At 40.4% G+C, this 24,729-nt stretch overlaps 1 protein-coding gene across 5 annotated transcripts in view; it reads left to right on the forward strand.

Annotated features, from left to right (window-relative positions):
• pde4ca (phosphodiesterase 4C, cAMP-specific a) overlaps window positions 1-24,729 on the forward strand; it is a 51,757-nt gene that overhangs the window by 1,052 nt on the left and 25,976 nt on the right. For 2 of the 5 annotated variants that reach the window (XM_044029592.1, XM_044029609.1), the window contains exon 1: window positions 5,171-6,263. In XM_044029592.1, coding sequence (XP_043885527.1) covers window positions 6,001-6,263 — 263 coding nt within the window. In that variant the 5' untranslated portion in view covers window positions 5,171-6,000. Of the gene's footprint in view, window positions 1-83; window positions 284-5,170; window positions 6,264-11,885; window positions 12,413-21,363; window positions 22,046-24,729 lie in introns of those variants that run through there. The other 3 variants (XM_044029600.1, XM_044029625.1, XM_044029616.1) reach the window with 3 other exon arrangements.

A 24,729-nucleotide genomic window follows, 5' to 3' on the forward strand; every position in this document is an offset into this window, starting at 1 on the left:
GATCGATGAAGTCTCATTTGATTTGTTTAAAAATCAAACTTGGTCTAACCCTGGTCTTTCTGTCCGTCTCCTCTGCCGACCAGAGACAGTGGGACAGTTCGGAGCAGGCGTCCAGCACCGAGCCTGTGCAGGACACAGATGGCAGGTGTGCTGTGAAGCGCCTGTTCTCGGGCACCTTGCAGCTGCCCAGGCTGTCCTGCAGACCAGAGGTCGCTCCTCCGCACCGCACTATCAAACACTCCCGGAGCCTGGGGACTCTGACCAGCTGCATCACACAGAACTTGTGAGTCACTGATGCTTTTTCTTTATCATCGTCATCTTCCACCGTGTCCATGTTGCAGGAGCTCATGCTCTTCACTAGAATAAACCACAGTCTACTAATGGATGTAAAGGTATACTTAGGAAAAACAGTATTATGATTAGTGTTGGGCTACAACAACTATTTATTTAAATTACGAGACCATAATCAGACAGTGATTAACTTGAATCTTTCACAACTGTGCATTCATCAATTTATGTTTAACAAATAGAATCAAATCTTTTCTTTGTCCCTTTGTCCGTGAATTAGCACCTTTCTAGGAATGGGATTTGTAATTGATTCATAATTGAATAGCAAAGTATGAGTAAAATGATGATTAACCCCCATGACTGTGGTACATTAAAGATAACCTTGCAGATCTCCTGTGAATTTCGAGCGTTCATCAGTGATGATGATGATGATGATGGTGATTGAACAGAAGCTGAACAACTATCACCAGACACGATCAGACAAGTCATGTTCTTGCAATCTTTCACTGAAAAATCACTGAAGTTGCAGCTGCTACATTTGTTAGAGTGTGTGTGTGTGTGTGTGTGTGTGTGTGTGCGCGCGCGTGCGTGCATGTGTGTTAATGAAGCAGACTTTTATTTCTGAGCAGCTGGTTAAGTTTAGGCCTAAGATTTGAATAGTGGTAAGGTTACAGTTAGGGTTAGACATTAACTGGTAATGGTCATGGTTCATCTGTCCAAATGAATGTAGGTCAATGTGATCTTGTAAGTTGAAGAGCTATGCAAATGTGTGTGTGTGTGTGTGTGTGTGTTTAGGGAATGCAAACAGACCTGGTCGACGACATAGGTAATGCATGTCAGAGGAGATCAGATATGTCTGCGTTCTGGACAAAGACACAGTTGTATCACACTTTCCGGCTGTTTTATTCGTGTACAGCTAACAAATCTTACACAAACCTTTGTCGCTGGTGTGTGTCTGTGCGTAATTGTGTGTGTAATTCACTTTGAAAGGTTATTTGTGAGTTATGTTCCACGGGCCCTGCTAAGAGATTATGAAACGAAACACTCTCTGCTCACCGATTCAGACTCAATTCAATTTCATTCAGAAAAGGTTGTCCCCCGGGGGCTCATAGGCATTATGATTATAAAACAATGGTATATGATGTATGCATGTATATTTAATAACATTTCATCTTGCACAGTGATCATATTTAATGTGCTAGTAATCAAGATTTTACAGGTGAGACACTGGAATAAGGGTTTAGACACTGTGATGATTACACATTAAATCACTTCTGTTATTAAAGTTTGATTTTTTTTTACAGTAAAATGCAGTTTTTCTACAGGAAAATACAGCAAAGTCACAGTAATGTGAAGTTACAATAAATAGTCAGTTGGCAGTAACTTACTAAGTTTACAATAAAATCAAAAACTAGTAGCCAGTAACGTGTGAATGTACAGTCAAATATTTTGCTGTCCATGATATATACTGTAATATATCCCATAAATGTCTGTGTAGCAGCAGGTGTAAAGCAGCACTACACACAGCAGGAGTCTCTTCACTTGGTTTGGTTGCGTGTCAGAGGAGAGGACCATGTGTTTGCCTGTTCACAGGCTGATTAGCAAATGTGATGCAGTGCCAGAGAAGTCGTTTATGGGGTGGCATACGTTTTTTAAACCTGATAGTGCCATGTGCTGCGTGTGTCAGGGAGAACATGTCAAACTTGAACAAAGATAACGCTCATTTTGTGTCATCATATTCGTACAGGTTTTTAAAGTCTCTGAGATGTTGTCCTGTGACGATGGAAAAGTATTTACTGTAACATTAACATTTCGTCTATGACATTTAATTATGGCACAGGTCACTCTCTACTGTATTTTCATATTTGGGACATTTGCTTTGTGGTTCTTCCAAACTCCACAGGATCGGCCTTGAAATGAAATGAGTGAAGCAAAAGTACTGAAGTAGCATTAGAGATCCAGTGTGTGAGAAATACTGACACCTAGTGGTGAAACTCCCCCACTCAAACCTTCCCTTACCATAGGCTCTAAATATATATATATACGTATATATATATATATATATATATATATATATATATATATATATATATATATATATATATATACTTACTGTATACATATATGTATATATACAGTATATACAACTTCTGCCAATAACCCCCCCACACACAGGACCTGTAAGGCAACACAGAGAAGGAGGCAAATGAACGTGACACAGAGCAGGATCACTGTGAACAGGAGGACTCCTACCTTCATAACAGAAGTGTCTCCTGTCAGTTTGGGGATGAAAAGTGTGACATGGACCAGAAAACTGTACTTTACAACGTATGCTGCAGCGCAGGATCTTGAACAGACTCAAACTAACGCTGACATATAATTTCAACATTTCCTTTTAAACAGTGTAGAGAGAGTCTATAAGAGCCAAAAAGAAGAAGAAAGTCCACTGGGTGATGTGGAAAACAACCTCGCTTCAACCCCGTGTTTCAAGAGACTTCTGCATGACACACAAGATTAAAAAAAAACAAAAAAAACAAAGATGGAAGAGTTTCCATCTGGCAAGAAACTTCACCACAAACCAAACCGTTCTCTCCTCTGGTCAAAGCTTGGACACGTTCAATGATGCTGCCCACATCAGGTGTGATCGTGGTGTGGATACAGTATGTTGTCCTGGGATGTGTCCCCTTGTCTGTCCTCCTGTCCTCTTTTGATTATGGATACAGAAACCCCCACACATGAGGCCCAAGTTGAAATCATTTCCTGATTTGGGAGTTGGGAGTTGGGAGTCTGACTGGAATGAAGATGCTTCTGAATTAGGATTTGTTTGGGCCCAGAATCATCTTGTGATTCTTGTGAGCTTGTGAAAGACAGACAGACAGACATCATTGCTGCAGGGGATTAACGGAAAGCAACAGAGGGGAAAAAAAGCCCAAGATTGTTGCTGTATTTTGTGCTGGCTGCACCATTGTTATGAGTAAAGCCAATATTTTTATTTTGACATGTACCTCAATCTCTGATGACGCATTGTGGCCAGTTTATGTCCTAATAAAATAAATTTTGTCCGTAAAATCAATTTAAGTGGGAACCACTGAAAATGGCTACAATATAATGAACATAACTGTACCTCAGTTTAGTAGTAGTAGTTGAAATGAGAATATTTCTTTTAGTATCAAAAAGAATTACATGTTTAGTTCTGATGTTATGCATCACTTCGATACAAAGTCTTACTTCACAATCACGTATAATTACAGTTAATTGTGGACAGTTAGTGTTGCCATAGGTCTGTTGAGTGTGTCTCTGTCTGTCCCTCACAGAGCTCCCTGTGTTATAGAGTGCAAATATTGCTATATAGGGACTGTGAATGTATGTAAAATGGTCACATGCGTCATGTGTTATTATTATTATTAGCCACTTGGGGGCAGCAGCACAAGCTGTAAACATATTCCGTCTCTGATTCAGCAGAAATGTGTATACTTACATTTACATTTATTTATAGTTTTGCTAGAAACATGACTGATGAGAGAACTGAGTCAGAGCCTGAGCCCTGGAACCAGAACAATCAGCTAAAAGATGCTAAGAATATTTTGATTGGAAGTGAAGTGGTGAAGATTCTCCCTCTATGCACCCCCATCACGGATATTATTAATAAGTCATTGATGTGCACCGTGGGCCACAAGGTTGGTGCAGTGGTTAGCGCTCTTGCCTTTGCAGCAAAAAGACCCATGGTTCGCGATCCGGTTGGAACCAGGGCCTTTCTGCTTGGAGTTTGCATGTTCTCCCCTTGTCTGCGTGGTTTCCTCCCACAGTCCAAAAACATGCAGATTTGGGGATTAGGCAAATTGGACACTCTAAATTGAGCGTGAGAGTGGATGGTTGTTTGTCTCTATGTGGCCCTGTGATGGACTGGTCTACCCCGCCTATCGCCCTATGTCAGCTTATGTGGAGGACATAGCGCTAGAAGACGGATGGATGGATATCTAATCTATCTTTAAAGTAGAACTTCTCTGTGTGGAGTCTGTGTGCATGTTTCCTCGTGGGTTCTCTCCTGGAATTTCAAGACATGCAGATTTGAGGTTATGCTATATGGTGTCTCTAAACAGAGAGTGGAGGTGAATGGTGATTTGTCTTTATATTTTGGCTCCTTGACTGACTGGCGATCTGTCCAGGATGAACCCTGCCTTTCGCCCAGCGTCCCTCGACAATGAATAATGAATATACAGCTTTAAAACAGACTTTTGCAGAATGTATGCCTTGGGTAATGTGTTGCTCTAAAGCCTGAACAGCAAACCTGCGGATCAATGACTGTCAAAGCGGCACTCCAACAAGTTGTTTCACTGGGACACCGGGACTAAAGGTCATATCCGGTGTTGTACACTGATTTTTCCAGGTCCTGTGAGACATGCTTTGGTGACCATGCTTGACAGACACGGACTTTAATGTAATGTAGCTTACAACCGCAGTGATGGTGAAACAAATGCTGCTACTGCAGAACACATACAGCACAGTAGCTACGAGCATATATCCATACAAAGAATCTTTCAAGCCTCTTCTCCCTACCAGCTGTTGGTCATAGGTTCAGTCCTGTGTCAGATGCTCCAGCTCCCTAGGTTATTTCAGTTTCCCCCAGACTTCGTCGGTGTTCATAGCTGTAAGTCGTGTATCACAGGAGGACCTTTTCTCATTTTCTCTCTAACGATAAACAAAGCGCTTGGGTGGGGCTGAAGATGATGTTGCCTGTAGTCATAGATAGTGAGCGCCATCGTGACAGCACCATGCTCTCTATAGCTTTTATCTACCTCTACTTTTTATAGTCCGAGGCCCTTCATGTGACTCTTCCTGGTAAGCTCAGAGCATGTGAAAGGCAAAGAGACTGTCTCTCAGGAAATAGGCAGCTCAACAACAAACAGCACCTCAGGGAATAGAGGAAAAGCCTTACTGTGCAAAGTCGGTAAGAGTGAGAGTTAGTAAGAGTGTAGGAGTGATGAGTTTGGAGGGCCAGGCCGGGCAGCGGCTTAATGTTTATACAGCAGGAACTTAGAGGGGAAGTAATTATGAAACAATATGCTCGGTAAGATTAGGAATGAAGGAAAGGGGAAGGCAGAGAACTGGAGAGAGAGCAAGAGAGGGAGAGAAACTGAAGGAGGTGATCCGTCATGTTTCTCCTCCCTGTAAATCAGACGTCCATATTTAGTTAGAGAGAGGGAAGGCCTAGGAATAATGTAAACACAGTCTGGGAGAGGGAGGGAGGCGGAGAGAGTACATCAACACTAATGTTCCTGTCTATTGCCCAGTCTGACAGTTTGGTCTTAAGGAAGAGACAAGAAAAACTATTAGGGTTCAAATAAAGATGAAAAATGTGACATAGAGGTTATTTCATTGGCTTTTTGGAGGGTTTTTTTTTCTTCTCTTTTTGGACTTTAAAGACAGTTCATTTGTGAGTTTTAACAGCAGGGTGTTGGAGTGGACACAGGCAGGTCCAGGATCTGTTCAAATGTGAGGGAGTGAGGACTGGGACACAGGCAGGAGCTTCACCTGGATTTGGAAAAACAGGACGGATCATAAGCATATGTCATGTCACAAATACGTCACGTACACTTTATTTGAGAGGACCGCGGAAAAAAGCGCTTTAGAGACTATTCCTTGGACCAAAAGTGCCAAGACTGAGCAGAGGAACCAAGCAAACACGTGGCTCCTGGTTTTGATCCGTTCACTATGAACGATCTGCACACTGAAAGCTCTGAGGAAGAGCGGTCTGACGCTGAGGAGAGGCCACAGGAAAGAAGGATGACCAGGCTTCCAATCATTCAGCTCATGCCCAGGTCCAAAGCAAGCTCACCAGGAGGATCTCCAAGGAGCTCGCCCAGGGATTCCCCTCGCGGGTCTCCTCGAAACTCCCCAGTTCTCTTCCGAAAGTTGTTGATGAATCGCAGCATCAACCTCCAGAGACGCCGATTCACACTCGCCCACACGCCCAGGTAGAGTCCACACGTTTGAAATGATGACAAGGCTGTTCCAGTGAATGCACCATGCAAACATTTACCCTTGTTCATATTTCACCATACTCAGAATTGCTTCTGAGCAGTGCAGTGCAGGTGAATATTGTCGCAGCTGTGGTGAAGGATGTACGAAATATCATCCATATACTAACCTAATGTCTCCATAATCCAAATATGAGTGTATTTGTTACTACGCTCCTATTTTAAATATGTGAGCAATGCCTTAGAACTTAGAGCTACAAATGCTTACTTGAGGTTCTTTTGCACCAAGGTCTGATCACGATACACTTTTTACATTTGATATTGATATATATCACGGTATAAATGCAAGGGCGGATAAATAATATGCCGTTATCTTTAGGCTATATCTTGATATAGGAGATGTACAGTATGGGGTTATAAAGCTGCACACAGGTTGTTTCTCTGGACTCATGAAAGGTAAAAATAACACAGGATATTTGTGTTGGGAACAATGAAAATGGCTATAAATATGGTCAAATTCTGCTATAACATGAAATTGTAATATAAGCTTTGACTATCAATGCATCAGCCTTTAAAACCAGGAAAGATCATCACAGATACCTTTTATTATTCAAAATCGAAAAGGATATCTTGTCTCATGTCACAATACAGACCAGTGAATATTTTCAGTCTTTTTATCTTTCTTAAAAGCTCTAGTTTGTGTTTCAGTGCGTCTGTTTGTGCTCTTGAGAGCAGAGGAGACGGTTCATGTCTTACTTACTTACTTCTAGCTCTTGTTTGTACTCAAATGTTGAAAAGCACTTATTCCAAGTGGCTTTGGATAAAAGCATCTGCCAAATGACATGTAATGACATGTAATGTAATAATGTAATGTCTCATGGCCAGCACTCCCTCCACTCATCTGCACATGTTACATTTATTTTCGGTGTATGTTTGTGCCGGAGGGGAAGCCTATCACACCAGAGAGGTGGTTGCCCTTAAGCCTGTGTTATGAAATCGATCCTGGCCACAAGATGTTCATGTTCTGCTGCATTTCTGCCAAACCAACTGAACCACCAGAAGCAATCCAATGTGCTCGAGGGGACATTCTGCTAAATAAAAACCTCTCATTGTCAGGATTTGAGAGGTCTATACATGGAATAGGTGATATTTAAAAGATGGGACAACACTTGTAGGAATAGTCCTATTTGGTATTCTGTATTTCAATTTAACGAACACATTCCCCACAGCAGATTTTTAATGACAAGGAAAAGCCTGTATTCATAAATGGACATTAGCTGTTATAAGTTTAGTGCTTTGTTTCCTACGAGTGGGAATGTTTATTTTTCACAGGTTACCTGTTCGTTTGTTTTTCCACTTCTTTGTCAGGCGAGCAGCTCTGTCAGCAGCAAACCAAGCATTTTTTAATATCCACACAACAGTGACACACACCGTCTCTTTGTGACCAACTCAACACGGTTAACTCATTTATTTTCTACATTCTTCTCACCGTCTATATTGGCCCGTGCTGTTGTTTGTAAAGAGCACAGCTGTGTTGCTGTGAGCCGGCTCCACGATGGTACCTGGTGATAGCTTCACTTTTATGAGCCCATAATTCCAACACTAATTAAACATTTACATGGTAAACGTACAGTATGTCAAGGCAGGAGTCATATGATCACTTAAACCACACTTTAAGTCCCCAACTTGTTGAAAGATGGGGCCTTTATGCGGGGACGGATATAGAAACAGAGAGATACTGTATATTTTTTCTTTTTTTTTCTGTAGGTTTCTTTAAATGAAGCGCCTGTTGTGGAAAGTTGTACAGTGCTGTAAAATCAATTTCCACACACATCGTCTTGTCAATGTATACCCTTCGGTCCTCAACACATACACACTTAGATGTAAGTATAAGCAGCTCTCGATTGTTACAATGTGTTTCCAACTTGCAAATGTGATGTTCGGTCACATTCACCCCTGTGAAATAAAATTAAAAGCCGGAGGAGAGTTACAGCCATTGCTGTAAAACCCTACACTGCTTATATTGGCACAAAAACATTCCAAAATAAGCCATTACCCACTAGAAAACGTTGTTTACAGGTTAATTCACCTTTAATAAATGTTGGGTTTTTTAGGATTTACTGTAACGTTCCTGTTTGATTGATTTCTGGACGTTTTTTGAAAACCTAAATAGTAGAGGTCAAGAGTATAGTCTAGGAGATTTCAAAGCTCAATCCGGAATGTGAGATCATTGCGCGATAACGTGGACATTCAACATGTCAGGGCTTTTATTATACAACTCCGAGGTCAAGCCGTTAGACGCGTCCCTCTGCCGGGGTATGTGCAGTGTCCCATAATGTCAGGGCTGAAATAAATGCATGGGGATGAGTTATTGCAGGATGACTGGCCACGAGTAGGAATTAAACAAACTGGAGTTCCAGCGGAAAATAAACGTCGCAAGCAGTTCAGATATAGAACATAGCTGCAAAGATATTTTCACTGTGTGTCCACGTTGATTTAATCCTCTGTTTCCACTCATCCAGACATCATGTCAAATGGAAAAAAATGTTCGTATGAGCCAGGTTTTGGTCGTTTTTGTCCTGATGTGATTTTATGGGCTGTTAGAGCTTAAATAAACATTATAATTACCACTTTAATTTATATACATGCTCATCTACAGATTGGAAGTTTTGGTTTCTTAGATTAATTCAATGAAAGTTAGCAATAAATACATATACTACACATGCAACCATATGATCTAAATGCCAAAGTGTTATCCTAACTCATGTGATATTTTGGCAACACAAATATGACATTAACTGTGTTAAACCCTGCTAATGTAATATATTTAAATGATACAGTTAGTGAGCAATTAGATATCGACATAATCTATACAAAATCACATTGTGCTCATATAATTCACTAACATTTCTGAATTAATCGAGTCGTTTTTGAATGTTTACGCTCCACACAAGGGTGGTGGGGCTAGAGCCAATCCCGGCTGACAGTTTAGAGTGTCCAATTAACCTAATCCCATTAATCTGCATGTTTTTTGACTGTGGGGGGAAGTTGGAGAGATCAAACAGGAAGAACATGTGAACTTAACATACTCCACACACACTCCTTGGTCGAACTGGTATCAAACCGATGACCTTGTTGCTGTGAGTCAACAATGTTAGCCACTGGAACGTTTTATTCACTTAATATTTACTTAATATTTTGTGAATGTACTGAAGAATAATTACTCCCAGTCTGACTTAAGTGTATGTTCTTTGTTTAAAATAAGGACACTCACGCATTTAACAGATGGAAATCAACGTTGCATTTCAAATTTTTGCCACCAGAGGCCACTATGTTGTGAGGCTGTGGCAGGACAGTTATTGACAGGAAGTTGTGTTTTTTAATGGTTTTGATAGTGAAGGTTCTGGCCAGTGTGGTGCTGCTGAGAAACATCATTAGTCTTTGTCGCCCAAATGTAATAAACTTGGACTGAGCTTAGTTTAACTATATGCTGTACATCCATGCAGATGAACCTAAATAACTCTAATTGGTCTCATTATTTCTTAAATATTAAATAGTCTGACATTAGTGCAACGTTAATAACTTCATGAAAAAGTAAAATTTTTCATGCTTCATTACCTATTATTGTCTTCACTATTTTCACAGTCACATATTCGTTAACACCGGAGACGATATTCTATGAATCAGCTGGATTATAGTGTGGCATGAGAGTAGAACTCAATTTGAAAGGATGAAAATTGACTAATCTATTAAAAAAGCACGGATGCTCACATGCGATATTGAAGTATTGAGTGACCGGTATGCGTGTGCTGCAGCAGCCTGGCATGGAAGCAGGCCGGTTACACGAAAACACAAAGTTTGCACACGATCACTGCAAGAAAACAAAAGCCTGTTTTATCTTCTTTCAATTCACCTCTATTAGTCCCACTCCAACAACCGAAAATACTGTTATTCTCTCTTTATACATCTCTTTCACTCTCACTTTCTTTCTTCCTCTCTCCAGTGTTGGGCAAGTTACAAACAAAGTGACATGAGTTACTTATTGCTCATTTAAATATGTAATAATAGTACTTTACCTGTTACTTGGTATCAAAGATAATAAGTTACATTTTTCATTCTATTACTGGACAACAATCGAAAAGTGATGAACGACAACTTACTTTTGAAACTGAATCCTCTTTATTTCATCAGCAGTTAGTCGACAAACTGCAGAACTTCCAAACGAAACAAAAACTAACTGCCATCTTTCACTGTTTTCTGTGACCTGCCATGACCTGCCATGACCTGCCGTGACCTGCCGCACGCACACAACATCATAAGATACAATCTGAAGGACAAAAAAAACTAATTGATAAGAGGAACGCAGTCACTCGGCTTTACTTTCGATTAAAGGTAGAGCGCGCAGGAATTGTGGGCTGAAAGTTGGCCCCTCCTCCTATTCTTTATATAGGCTACTGTTCAAATAGTAATGTCTCAGCGATGTGGTATATAAAATGAACTTCCTGTGATACTTGTCGTCCCCCCCCCACACACACACACACACATACACTCCTCACTGTTTTTGGCTGGAGGATATAAACACACTGGCCAAGTGTTAGCACCCAGAAACATCCCAAACCAGAGCCAAACAACAAATGCCACCATCTTTCTTTCTTTCTTTTTTTTGTTAAGTATATATTTTTGGGCTTTTATTGCCTTTAATTGATAGTACAGTGGATAAAGACAGGAAATGGGGAGGCAGAGAGGGGAATGACATGCAGGAAAGGACTGTCCGATGCGGGATTCGAACCGGGGCAGCTCTACCAAGTGATTGTGATTGAGTGGAATCATTTAATACTTTTAATGTTATTAAAGTAATAATATACTAAGCAATTAATGTGTTACTGCCCAACTTCCTTTGTCATATCTCATCTCTGGACCAACCCAGCAGCACCCACCCCTCCACAGTCTCTCTCTCTCGCTCTCTCTCGCTCTCTCAGGGGAGGTAGTGTTGTTGTTTGTTGTTTTAAGCCTGAGTTTGGTCCCACCGCTCTCAGGAGAGAAGAGGAGGAGAGAGAGCAGAAGTCTTGTTATGGCCCACTGACAGGGACGACCTGGGACAGCCCACTCCAGGGAGCATTTGATGGGATTATAACACTCTTTCCATCTCACTTTTTCCCCCACTAAGAATAACCCAGTGTGTCGGCTGTGCGGCCTCACAGAAGCACTGGACAGCCCTGTGTCAGTGCTGTTGGACTTGTTTTTTTAAACAGACAGACACATGTCCAGGGCTGATTGTTGAGGAATTTGCGAGCAGCTCATTTGGAGGAATTCCGTTCCCTTATTCAGGAGTACGGGAACACACAGACACATGCACAAGAGAGGCGTTTCATCCTGGCACGTCTGTGATGGAGAGCTGGAAGGAGAATGAGTGAGGAACGAGCCCCAGATGAGCGCTGACAGCTGACACCGTCTTTAAATTATCTTGATTTGATTTTGGCACCACTGTCAGTGAGATGATACTGAATGGACAAACGTCTCTTAGAGACAAAACTCTTTGCTTTTTTAGGCTGTCCACACACACACACGCACACACACACACAAACAAAGTCAAACACCCCCACATACACACACTCTAGAGAAGCTCTGAACCTTTTTTTTCCTACAAAAACAAACAGACGTAGTCTTATCATCAGGACCAAAAGCTGAGCAGCAAATGAAAGAGTAATACTTACAGCTAATGTGTAGTGTGTAATAAATACAGCAGGCCTCTCTTATTGTTCCCTTTCATTCACACTCCTGCCAGGTGCAGCTGACAAGACTCTGCACTGATTTCTCCTGTTTTGCATCTTGCCATCATTTTGCATCTGTCACTCTTGGACCTGTTTTTCCTGCACCGTCCTCTCAAAGGGATCTTTCTTCTCGCGAGCACAGATAATGTAAAGGAATTTTGGACAGCTCTCCTCTCTCATTCACGACAGCATGGGGATTTTTGTTGCACCACACATGTCGACTTTGTGCATTTCCCACCTCCCAGAGCTGCTCTTTTGACATTTCTCTGAACTATCCTTGAGCTGTTTATCCACCGTAAAAATGATGAGCAAAGACTTGCGCTTTTCGAGGAAGATGCATGGCAACTTCTCCACGCGGAGACACTCCTGCATTGGGTATGTATGTGATTTTGAGTGAAGGCCGAGTTTTTAGTCGTCTGTTATGTGAAGACTCAAAACACAACACACTCTGATTATGTGTTTACAGTGGTGTTTTGTCTCAATGTCTACATCATGCTGCGTTTATATTTTAAGTTGTGCTCATGCGAGAGGCTCATTTTGATGACAAAAACATGTCAACAGTATGGCATTGGTTTGTTTTTGTAATTAAATGACCTGGCACTCTTCAGTCCAGAGGACATTGCTCTTGTGTGCTGGATTTGACAGTGCAGGCCTCGGGGTGGCATGATGGATCGATGGATCTGTACACCAATATCTCTCCTTGTTAGGCACGGTATGACTGTCATGTGGTCCTCAACTTTTTTTGTTTTCACAAGCAGACTGAAGAAATAGTGACACGTTGCTGATCGTGCACAATGATCCATGAGAGCAGCAGAGCATGAGACACATCTCACGCCTGTTTTCTGTCTAAGAATCACAACTGAGGAAAATTAGATAATGTGTCAAATTCACTTTTTATGGCTTTGGGTGGGAAATGGTGGTTTTTGCAGGCAAGCTGAAGTGAATGTTTGACTCAAGTGCAGCTGAAACTTGATACAACTGTGTATGCATGTGGGATTTAGGGAAGAAAAAAAAAAACAACCATACAATTTACTACAGCTCTCATAAGATCCCTGCAGCAGAGTTTGTTACATAAAAGAATTAAAACAGAGTAAAGAGTAAAGAAATGGGAAGACCTGGCATATAAATACAGTATGCACGCACACGCACACGCACACGCACACGCACACACACACATGTTCATCAGGAATATCTTCTTCCTCACATTAAAGGGGGAAAAACATCAGACCTTTTTTTCAGGTTAGTGTTCAATATGGCAAAGTTCTCTGAACTCTGGGCATAAGGCATGTGCCTTGCCTCTGTCATTTGTCCTCCTCCAGCCATGAGCCTGATTGAATCATATGAGGAGATCAAAGCAGGAGATTTTAGACCACAGCCAGAAATACTGAAGTACAGAACAGAACAAGCCTCTATTCTCCTCTTACCTGATTTGTGCCTCGCAACTTCGATGATAAAAAAAAAGTGCTGAAACATACTCTTGCATTAGAATGCTTTGATTTTTTTTTTCACTCTACGCACCAATCACAACTCTTGTACAGTGAAACTATTACACTAATACCAGGTTATATTTTGCTTCCTGTAGGCCACCATCTGTGAAATATAAAACTCTTTGTTGTGTTTTAAATCAAACATTTTCCATTGTTTTGGCCAAGCTATTACTCTCTGATTACTGCAGAAACAAGATAGCATTACAATAATATCACATTTCAAAAATGATTACCATGCCATATGGGTATAAATTAAAGAGTTACCATCAAAAGTACTAAATAAAAACTAGATATTTTTAATGAAAGAATAACTTTACCATGTAACGCAACACACGTACACGTTACACAGCTATGTTCCCCCTCATGCTGAAATCCAAAACAAAACATTATTCCAACCTGTTAATGCCTAACTCTATCCTTAACCTAAATTTACCACTTAGCCCTCATCATTACCAGGTTCCTCAGAAATGAGGTTATGCCTCATTACAACCAGGTTTGGGTCTCCATGAGGACTACTGGTCCTGACAAGATGGGTGTTTATGGCAGAACAAGTCCCAAAGAGACGTCAAATACAAGTGTATACACACACACACTCACACATACAAAGCAGTCTCTTGTATTTCAGATGTGTCCATCACAATAGAGACAGCTCTTACTCTTCTCTTGTACTAAGAGTACCAGGGCACCATTCTTCCTACCTTATGACTCACACACACACACACACACACACACACACACATACTTCTCAACAATGCTTTTTATGGCTCCTCTGGCAGCGTAGTGTACTTTTAAACAACACCGCGTCAGTGCATTTAGCCGAATATGGCTGCAGAAGAGAGCTCTCAGTGGTTATCAGGAGGAGATAGTCAGTGCTGCGCTGACAGTTTAAGAAGATGTCGTTTTTATCTGAAGTAGAGAGAGCGACGGTGAAAGACGGTGAGGGACAGACTGGAAAAAAGAGATAATTTAGACAAGGTGGCTAAAGGCACAGATGAGAGGGTGGTGAAGACGTGATAGAGTGGATGAGAGTTGAGATAGGGCCGCTTTTAGTACAGCAATTGGATGGAGAGGGTTAGACTGAGAGACCGTGAGAAGACTTATTTCACTGATGTGGACGACAAACAAAAAGTGTCAAGGGTTTTTTTTTTATTTCATAGTTGGTTTATCAAGTCTGCACAGACAGGAACTCTAACAGAACAAATGTTAAGCAGAAGAATCACAGTTTAGGAGTAAATGTGTTGTTTTCATGTGTTTATCCTTATAGTCATAGCAACCAAATGTGATATAACACCAACTATATGACACCTTCGTCATAAGTTGCATGTGAAGTTATGGCACCAGAAGAAATGGGAACACGTCTCAAGATATTGCTGTTTCTGTACATTACATCTATATGTTGCTCTAAACGACACAAAAAAGTGTCAAGTGAGGCCAACCAACCAAAGGGCAACAGTGTCAATGTCAGAGGTCCCGTTATAGCTGCCAACCCCCTCCCAAACGTACACCCAGCTTAGTCAATAGGGCCTGTGTGGCTGTGGTGGACTGGCTGCTGTGTGCGTCACTGCTGTACTCCATATTTTCAGCATGACTGATTTCCCCAATTGCCTCCAGAGCCTCATCGATTCCTGAGGCTGGCAGCAACAGCAGCCCGACACAGCACTAATGCTGCTGAAAGTCAAAATGAACAGCTCCACTGTATGAGAGAGTGGACAATAATGAACCATATTCACTTTATCTGAACCTCATAGAGACTGTGGCGGCAGCAAGACTGCAAATTCAAAAGGAAATTAAAGGTGTTGTTATTTTTCTCTGATTCTTCTGTATAATAAACAGAGTGGAGACGCTGCCACTTTAGTTGTAAGTAAAAGGTGTGGCCTGTAAAATGATATTATTTGGTCCAAAGGGTCTGATCAGCTTCAACTCAGTTTGATTATATGGCACCAAATCAAAGTTTACATCATCTCTAGGTACGTAAAAAAATAGATTATTTACATACTATATTAACCTATAAAGTGGAACTTGAAGTGGGCTTCACAAAATGATGAAATACAATGTGTTAACTTCAACTTGTATTGTCTGGAAAGAAATTTGATCTCCATATATTCACTAAGGTACTCCTACCACGATAAAAGAGAAACTGAAATCATTCAGTACAACAGCGTAAATAAGCACACTGTCATATTGGCTTATTAAATTAAATATGAAGGAAAGTCTTGTTCAGTGCTGGGTTCAAAAGTAGCGCCGAAAGGGCGATTGTTCCCTGTAACCACTAGAGGGGGAAGCTGACTAAGTTATACTCAGAGTGCAATGACTGCCTGTTCAGGAAAAACAACAATAACTGTGTATTGTCTTAATAGAATACAACTTTATTTTTGTAAAAATGGAAACTTGACGCCAAATCTCAGTGCAGGATTTAACTTTCAGTGTCTGTCTTTCCTCAGACATCCTTGTTGTGGTTATTAAGGTTTTTGGTTTTTTTTTTACCTGAAAATTACAGCTTTATAATACATTTTTTATGGGTCATTGAATGCCGCCTTAATTTCATTCACATGTTAAGATCAAGATAAATGCTGAACTGAGGTCTGTTAAAAAGTCAGACATCTATTTTTAACTGTGGCGTGTTAACAGCAGCAGCAAAAACTTAAGGTTAAGGTTAGAGTTAATGTCCCCTTAAGTCTTAAATGTGTGTGCATACGTATGAGTGTGTGTGTGCGTGTTGCATTTCCATGTGTGCCAACAAGTCTATCGTCCACACGGTCCCCAAACCAGTCCAGACCTAAATCCTTCCGTCATGCTAACAGATGGCAGCCTAATGAATCATGAGGCGACACACTGACAGCCTTTACTACAGTGCATGCATGACATGACGTTTGACATTACTGAGACTCAGTTAATTATAGGAAGCACCACATGCTAACACCCGGTGCTGCTGCTTTGTTACGTACACAGTGTTTGTACCACAAAGACATTTGTTTTAGTTTGTTTGCTTTTCTCTTGCACGGTGGGAAAGAAGTTCTGTAAACCTGTTTTTCATGTATTTCCGATGCAGACACGGTTTTCACATTATTGCACTGTTTACGTGAGAAAGAAGTGTTTTCAAGGAAGAGGTCATTTTGTGGGAATAATTCTTCCTGGAGATCCTCTTACATATGTAGGAATGGGCTTCCCTGCTCGAGTGTGTGTTGGGCTCTTCTGCAGCTGCTTTTTTAAACTCTTGAACTCTTCCGTACCCAACACTCAGTCCCTCAGTATAAACTCTCGTGTAAATATGTATATAATTTATTAAGTCTGTTCTGGGTCACAGACTAAATGCAATACATGTTTAACCACACACCAAGACACATTTTCTATTGTCTATTGTAAACAACGTTAAATAAAATGCTCGCACTAACACACCTATGGCCAAAAATGTCCCTATTGAAACCCATTCAAATCACTCTTTTTGATGCATTATGACAAAAACTTGGCAGTTTAAGGTTTAAAAACATTTATAAATCATCAGGAGAAAATAAAATAATAACAATAATAATTTATCGAATGTTTATAGCTTCATTTTTTTATGAACGCATTTTGGTGCTGTAGGTGTGTAATGTAGCTGTTTTGAAGGTGCATCGAAGGGATTTTAAAATACATAATAATCTGAGATAAACAGGTCTCGTCATACCATAAATGATTGGATAAACCATTTTTAGCCTCCAAGCATTAATTTGTTACTTCTTGTTGTTAGACCTGTACCTAAACAATGTATTTCAATACATGGTTCCATTAATATTTCAGACATAAGCAAACACACCTGAAGCAGGCTAAATGTGGCTGTGCACTGACATCATCACTGTTAGTTAATAAACTAAAACTAAGTGCTAGAGAACCAAGAATACATGGAACATGTAGATTGGGTTAGTCATTTTTAAATATTTTTTAACAATTTCATTAAAAAACCACAACAATTATATTTAAAACATGTAGATGAAACCCAAACCAACCATGTTTTTGTACTGGGTGAATTGTTTTATTTTTATTCAAATATAATTATTGGCAGTGGCCAATACCACAATAAAAATGAATTAGTCAGCTTTTACAAACAAACTGTGTGCACTGACAGGAAACAACTGTGACAAACGGTGCAGCACACTGACTTCTGAGCAGCTCATTATACAGGAATGCTTGCCATGCCTGCATGTAGCCAACACATGATGTCATTAGGCCTCTTGGCACATAATAGACTATTAAAACAACAACCCAGAGGTCAGCTGCAATTGATGATGCCTCCCTATTTTATGAGGTTTAACAGATAAGTTCACCACATCGTATCAACCTCAGTTCAGCTCTTTGACTGTCTGAAGGAGAGAAGTGAAGATACTGAGCAGAGGCAAACACTCAATGTCTGTCTTTCTCCCTCCATCCATCTTCCACCACAGTGACGCAGATACATTGAGGACTGTGAAAGTGTCTGTATCACTGCCAAACAATGACTGTTTGTGCATGTGCACGAGTGTGTGTGTGTGTGTGTGTGTGTCCCTTCTAGATAACAGGGGACTTTTGAAAAAATCATTTCTTTAAGGACTTTACTTGTTTAACTACACATGATGAGAACAATTTTCCTGTCATGAAAAAGTGTCAAAAGTGCAGGTCACTGTAAGGTTTTAATTCAAAACATCCTTCATCGAGCTTACGTCAGAGAAACTGTTCTTTCCAGAAGGAATAAATTCTCTCAGTTTTATAAATATGCACGTTGAGCTGGAAAAAGGTTCACTATATATCAAATTGTTTGATATATGAATAAGTGTTTGTCATAAAGAAGTTAAAACCAAATTTTGTGTTAACCTTCGCTTTGAAAAAAAGAAAGAAAATATTATAATGATAATTTGTTGATATCCATAAATGGCATTTTTTATGTGTCCGAACTTCAATATGAAGCAGTGGTTCTATGGTCCTCAGCCTATAACCACACATATTTTCTTACTTTTTCATTTAAATTCTTGCCACTCGTTTCTCTACCTTACCTTACAAGCAGGGCCGGCTCTACCTAATTTTGTGCCCTAGGTGAGATTGCTCTCCGGTGCCCCCCCCACACACACACGAATTACACCAGCCAAATGAACAATCACACATGTTTAATTTGAACAACAACAGCAAACAGCAAAAAATCACAACTTTCAAGTATTGAATTACAGCAACCACAAGAACAATCACAACAGTTTCATTTGAACAACAACAACAAACTGTCAGGTAACTCTTTCCAGCGTGTCTTTCACTTCAACTAAAATTGTACACGTCTGGACTTCCTTGCAGGAAAAGCATCTATGGTATCATCAAATGACACCTGCCTAGACACTTCACGGTTGATGCTCTTTTCAAGAGAGAACACACAAATGAGGGCGACTAGGAATAGAAAATCATTTTTATATAGTAGTTTTAAAAAATTTTTTTTTGCTGGAGGGGCCTCCAGCAGAGGGGCCCGCCTATATCGCCTATGCCAAGAGCCGGCCCTGCTTACAAGACCACAGTGATGCGGGGTGATGCCATTGGTAAATTTGCTAAGTTGAACTTCATCACGCTGCAGAATCTGACTTTAATCCATTCCCAGAGATGTTTTTCATGCATAAGAGAAAGCTGGACCCCCATTGATTGTTTGCTGTTACACCCGGTGCTCACACAACAGTTACATTTTAATGGAAACCAGGTTGTTGATGTCTTTAGCAAATACTATTGGCATTTTGTGGAACAGTGGAGTTGCTATTGTGTAAGAATTCATAAGAAAACTAATTAACAGTGCTGTGTGTGGATGTTGGAGCTGTCCATTTCCCCGAGGGAACCTCCCAAAGGGATTAATAAAGTCGTCTGTCTGTCTGTCTGTCTGTCTAATAGACAGGTAGAACAATTTTGATAAAATGACAATACATAAGATGGCCTATCATATCCAAAACAGTAAATAGCTAGCTAACATACATAGCAGTTAAAAACCTATTGTAGACGACCTGTGTGTCTGACCTGAAACACGTTAGTGCAATTACATTTATTCACATTTGCACTTTTGAGTGGATTTTAACCAAAGCTTAAGACGTTTAAAGGAAAAGCAGTGCAACAGAGCTGCTGAAGTTAGCCTAAATGCTAAAACTTCAAGAGATTATCTTCCACATACAGGAGAAGTATCTATGTATATTTTATATGTATATATTGAAAATGTATCTTTCTTAGTGAAACATGTAACCCGACAAACTAATGTACTTTTAGTTAATGATGTGTTCTGTGGTCTATGAGGGTATACTTTCTACTAATATACAAGTAGCAAATAAGCCACTCATGCTAACATCTGTAGCATACATTAGAGCACATTGTGTTATTATGTGCAGATTAAAAGCTGCTCCAGCATAATTTGCGCAAAACACACACTGACCATGAGAAAGTGAAACATTTAGCAGTTAACTCTTTGACATGTGGGTTTCTTCCTCATTACAGAGCTAGTATCATCAGAAGAAATCGAAAGTTTCCATAAAATTGGCAGGTCTGCATATTTGTGGTCATGAGCTATGATTGGACAGGAAAGGTGAAAGGTCAACACATCAAAGTACATGTAAAGTATTTTGAATATAATCCTTTGTGCTGTAGTGTTGAAATGCTTTGTCCTAAAGGGCTTGGTGACAACAAAGTGTGCAATCAGAAAACACACCCTCTGTAAATAATAAGAGGTTGTTTCACTCACATAACGGCTCATTTGAACAAAACCCTTTAACATGTCAATTCATGGCCTCTATCCAGGTTTGCAATTGAAGGTTTGATATAAAGGACACTGAGAGGCTTCATGTTTACTTTTCACATTTCTACTCTTTTAAAAATACTCTGCCACCTGACTATTTGTGACCTTGCATGCTGGTGCCCGAGGCCTGTGTGTGTGTGTGTGTGTGTGTGAGTGTGTGTGTCCATGTTCCTCATTCTCAGCAAGCTCTGTCCCAAGAGCTACTTATTGTAATACCCTATCATACTCATCCTGTCATCAATCCCTTTACCTAACATAGACAAGACATTCCTCTCTCCTCAACACACACACACACACACACACACACACGTGCGCGCACACACTGTGTGTGTGTGTGTACCTGGTGTTCCTTATGTTGTGGGGACCTAAATCTGTTTAGACAGTCACATTATGGGGACTTGTCTTCCATATGGGGACAAAAATCCAGTCCTCATAATCTAGGTTAGAGGTTAGAGCAAGTCTCCAGGAAATGTAATGTAAATGCAATGTCCTCTGAAGTCATGGAAACCAGTGTGTGTGTGTGTGTGTGTGTGTGTGCATGAGAGCGAGAGAGAGTGTTAAATGATTTTGGAGAGGGCAGCAGGAGGAACCAAGCCTGGCTCAGATCCTGCCCCCTTTCTCAGCTCTGACCTCACTCACTAAAACTGTCCCCTACAGTATGCCGCACACACACAAGTCTGCACAGCAGTCGTAGTGAGGACACTCATACACAGCCCCTGACTCTGATCTTAACTTTAACCATCAAGAAGCCCCTTTGGAACCTGAGGACCAGCCAGAATGTCCTCACGTTCGTAAAATGTCCTTGCTCCCTATGGTTTATATGTTTTTTTGGTCCTCAGAACACACAAAATTCAGACACATGCTTGCACACACACACATAGAGGGAGGGAGAGAGAGAGAGAGAGAGAGAGAGAGAGAGAGAGAGAGAGAGAGAGAGAGACTGACTACTGTGACAAACTGGAGCAAGTTTGCAGGTCAGGAGAAGACCTGTGTTTTCTCTGTGAATCAAGGTGTAGCAGAGAGTGAATGAGAGAGAGAGAGAGAGAGATAGAGAGAGAGAGAGGGGAGAGGGAGAGAGAGAGAGTGAGAGACAGAGAGAGAGAGGGAGAGAGAGAGAGCGCGCGCTGCAATGTAGCGCCACATTTAGACACAGAGCCAAGACAAGATGCGCACTGGAGCACGTTTGAAGGATCTGTGCAGAGAGTGGTGAAGACTCAGAACTCAGGTGCTCCGAGAGGAATTCACTCCAAAACATCCACTAAGAAAGGAAGAACGAGAGATAGCAGACTTTCAGCAGCTGACAGACAGACAGACAGACAGACAGACAGAAGCATGAATTAACCAGCGCCGGTCACACAAGCCGCGTGCGCTGGAGCCAGTGCTGGTGCTGGAGCTGCAGCAGGCGTGAAGTCCAACTCCGCTGCCGGAGGTAATGAGAAGTCCCGGGGGGAAGCAGCGCAGAGCCGGACAGTCCGACCCATCCGCCAGAGAGACGAGGAAGAAGCGGAGGGCTCAGAGCGATGAGAGGGGCCCCAAGCTGAAGAGGAGATCCAAGAGAGGGAGGAGAGCGGAGGAGCCGCCAAGAAGAGGAGGGTGAGGGAGAGTTACTGAGAGAGAGCGGGCTAAAGAAAACATGAGTGTGCCGACGAACTGTGGGTTCTTCTGTTACTCCGTGGAGCGGAGTATTACTGTGAGGAGTGGGAACAAATGGGGATCACCGTGCGCTGTCAACAGACCTATTGACATCATACAGAAACGCAGGCGGTAATTAAGAGCTACATTCATTTACTCACTCTTCTGTCTGTCTCTCCGGTTAAGTGTCTCCTTCTCTCTCTCTGTCTCTCTCTCCCTGTCTCTCACTCCCTCACACAGACACACACACAGTCATCCAGCATGCTGCACATTGCACTGAATACAGATCGAACAATGCAGTGTATAAATAAATACATACATAAATAAAGCTGATAAGAGCTCTTATTTAGATCAGAGTTCACTTAGCTCTGACTAAAAGTCGTACAACTGAGGTCACTAACACTTTTTTTTAAGAATGTACAAAATTATTTGCATAAACCAATAAATGTATGGTCCACTAGGGCTGGAGGATGTGGTGAAAAGGATTTCTTGGTGGAAAGAGTGGTTTTAAACTTGTTAAACAGAGAAACAAGTATAAGGTAAAATGGTCACATGGTAAATAATAAATGGTAAATGAGAAAATACATTATACCACAGTAAAAGGGTCAAGGAATTATTTCCCAGCCCAAATTTCCCCTACTAGAAAGAAGAAAATAGTATTATAATAATATTAAATGACCTGTGGTCTCCTCTACCTGTAACAACTGCTGCATCACTCAAAGTTTCTATCAGCATCCACTGAAACTGTTAATGCAAATGAAAAATCTGATATTCAATGAGATAATGGTATTATCACTGGATATCTGTGGACTGCATCAGCTGTGATATTTACAAAAAACATTTTTTTATGTTCACATCTACATAAAATCTATATCATCTTCAACACTTGACTCATCTTTCGTCAAGAATGAATTGGACTTTCTGCATTTATACTGATATATATTTGATTAAGTTGTACACACATTTTGCACAATTCCACTATCAACGTGAAATAAAGTCAAATAACACGTAATATACAGGAAACTCTTGTGGGTAGGGTTGGTGTAAGTGATTTTTGCTGCAGCTATATCCACCGACCAGCCTGTAATAGGACATCATCTCATTACAACAATATCAGCCATTTGTGGCTCAAATGCCACTGTTTATATATATTTATATATATATATATATATATATATATATATATATATATATATATACATATATGTATATATATATATATATATATATATATATATATATATATATATACATACATATATATGTATGTATATATATATATATATATACATACATATATATGTATGTATGTATGTATATATATATATATATATATATATATATATATATATATGATTTATTTATTGACATCTTGTCTAAATGTGTATAATAAAACAATAGGAACAGAAGAAGAAAAAACCCCTAAACAAGCTAAAAATAAAACAAGGAAAGGACAAGAAATGTTCATACTGGTATTCTACCAGTATGGAGGAGGGTCAAATGCCACTTAATTATGGAATATTCTCACAGGAAAAGTCCACTATAAGTTCTGTTGTTGCACACGCGATCCTCAGAGCCAGTGTCAAGGTTGAAAGAGGACGCGGCGATAAAGCAGTGTTTACATTACATTCTCTTTCTCAGAGAGGATCATTGTTTATCAGATGTGATGCAGAACATTTGTGAGCTTGGGGGGTTTAAAAGGGCAGTTGTCCTGTCACTTTAATTACCCACAAGTCCCATGCCAGGAAATGTAGCTGACTTCTGCTCTTAAACAAGCATAGATCTCCTCTGTGTACTAAAATTTGAAGAATGGAATTGTTGCACACATAGCTGAACACATCTGAGCTTCAATTGCTTCCCATTATGTGCAGCAGTGTTCGTCAAAGAGCGTCAGCAGATGTGTGTGATGTGGAAAGTATGCAAACACTGAGTTAAGGTATTGATGTTTTCAGTGACCACCAGGGCCGATTGATTCATCGTTTTTAAATCGCAAATTGGTAACTCAAAATCTCAAAGGAAGAAAGAAAATGAACATACATAAAGCTTTATAAGACTTCTATTGCTCACCAATATCTGTCAGACAAAATCACAATTAGATATTTTCCACAAATTGTTCAGCCTTAGTCACTACGAGACATGGGGCGATAAAGAAATGTTCCCGTCGCGATTATCCTAACCAAAATAATTTTAGATTTTTAAATTCAAACAGGTATAGCATTCTTTCTGCACCTTAATTAAAAGATTTATTTAATACAATCATGATGAAAGACGCAGCTCCCCCTTGTGGCAAATACAAAAAACCCACAAGCATAGTATGTGTGAGTTGGACAGGATCTTCATGATGTTTTTCTCCATTCTCGATTGTTACGATAAAATACATTTTAGTGCTTTTTATTGCCGTGAGCAACAATATCGTATATTGTCCCATCACTACTAAATAAATTAGTCCTTTATCAGTCCCGCAGGGGAAATTGCCTCTCTGCATTTAACCCATTAACCCACTAGAAACCTTCCTAGAATTAGGAGCAGCAGGCAGCCACTGAGTAATGGGGGTTGGGTTCCTTGCTCAGCCTCAAACAGGCTACCCTTCAGTTACAAACCAAGTTCCCTTTCCACTTGGCCATGGACTACTGTTTCATTCACAGGACACGCACAGTGCAGGGTGTCTTACCAGTGCCTAATATGAAAAACTAATATATTTAACAAGGAGATAAGAATCAGTAGACAACAGTAATAACACATGGCATAAAAAAAACCACAATCCTCTTACATATTTATATACTGTATGTAATTTCCTGTCTTTACCTTTATTTTGA

Source organism: Solea senegalensis, linkage group LG1 (genome assembly GCF_019176455.1).
Source record: "Solea senegalensis isolate Sse05_10M linkage group LG1, IFAPA_SoseM_1, whole genome shotgun sequence".
Taxonomy (NCBI): Eukaryota; Metazoa; Chordata; class Actinopteri; order Pleuronectiformes; family Soleidae; genus Solea; species Solea senegalensis.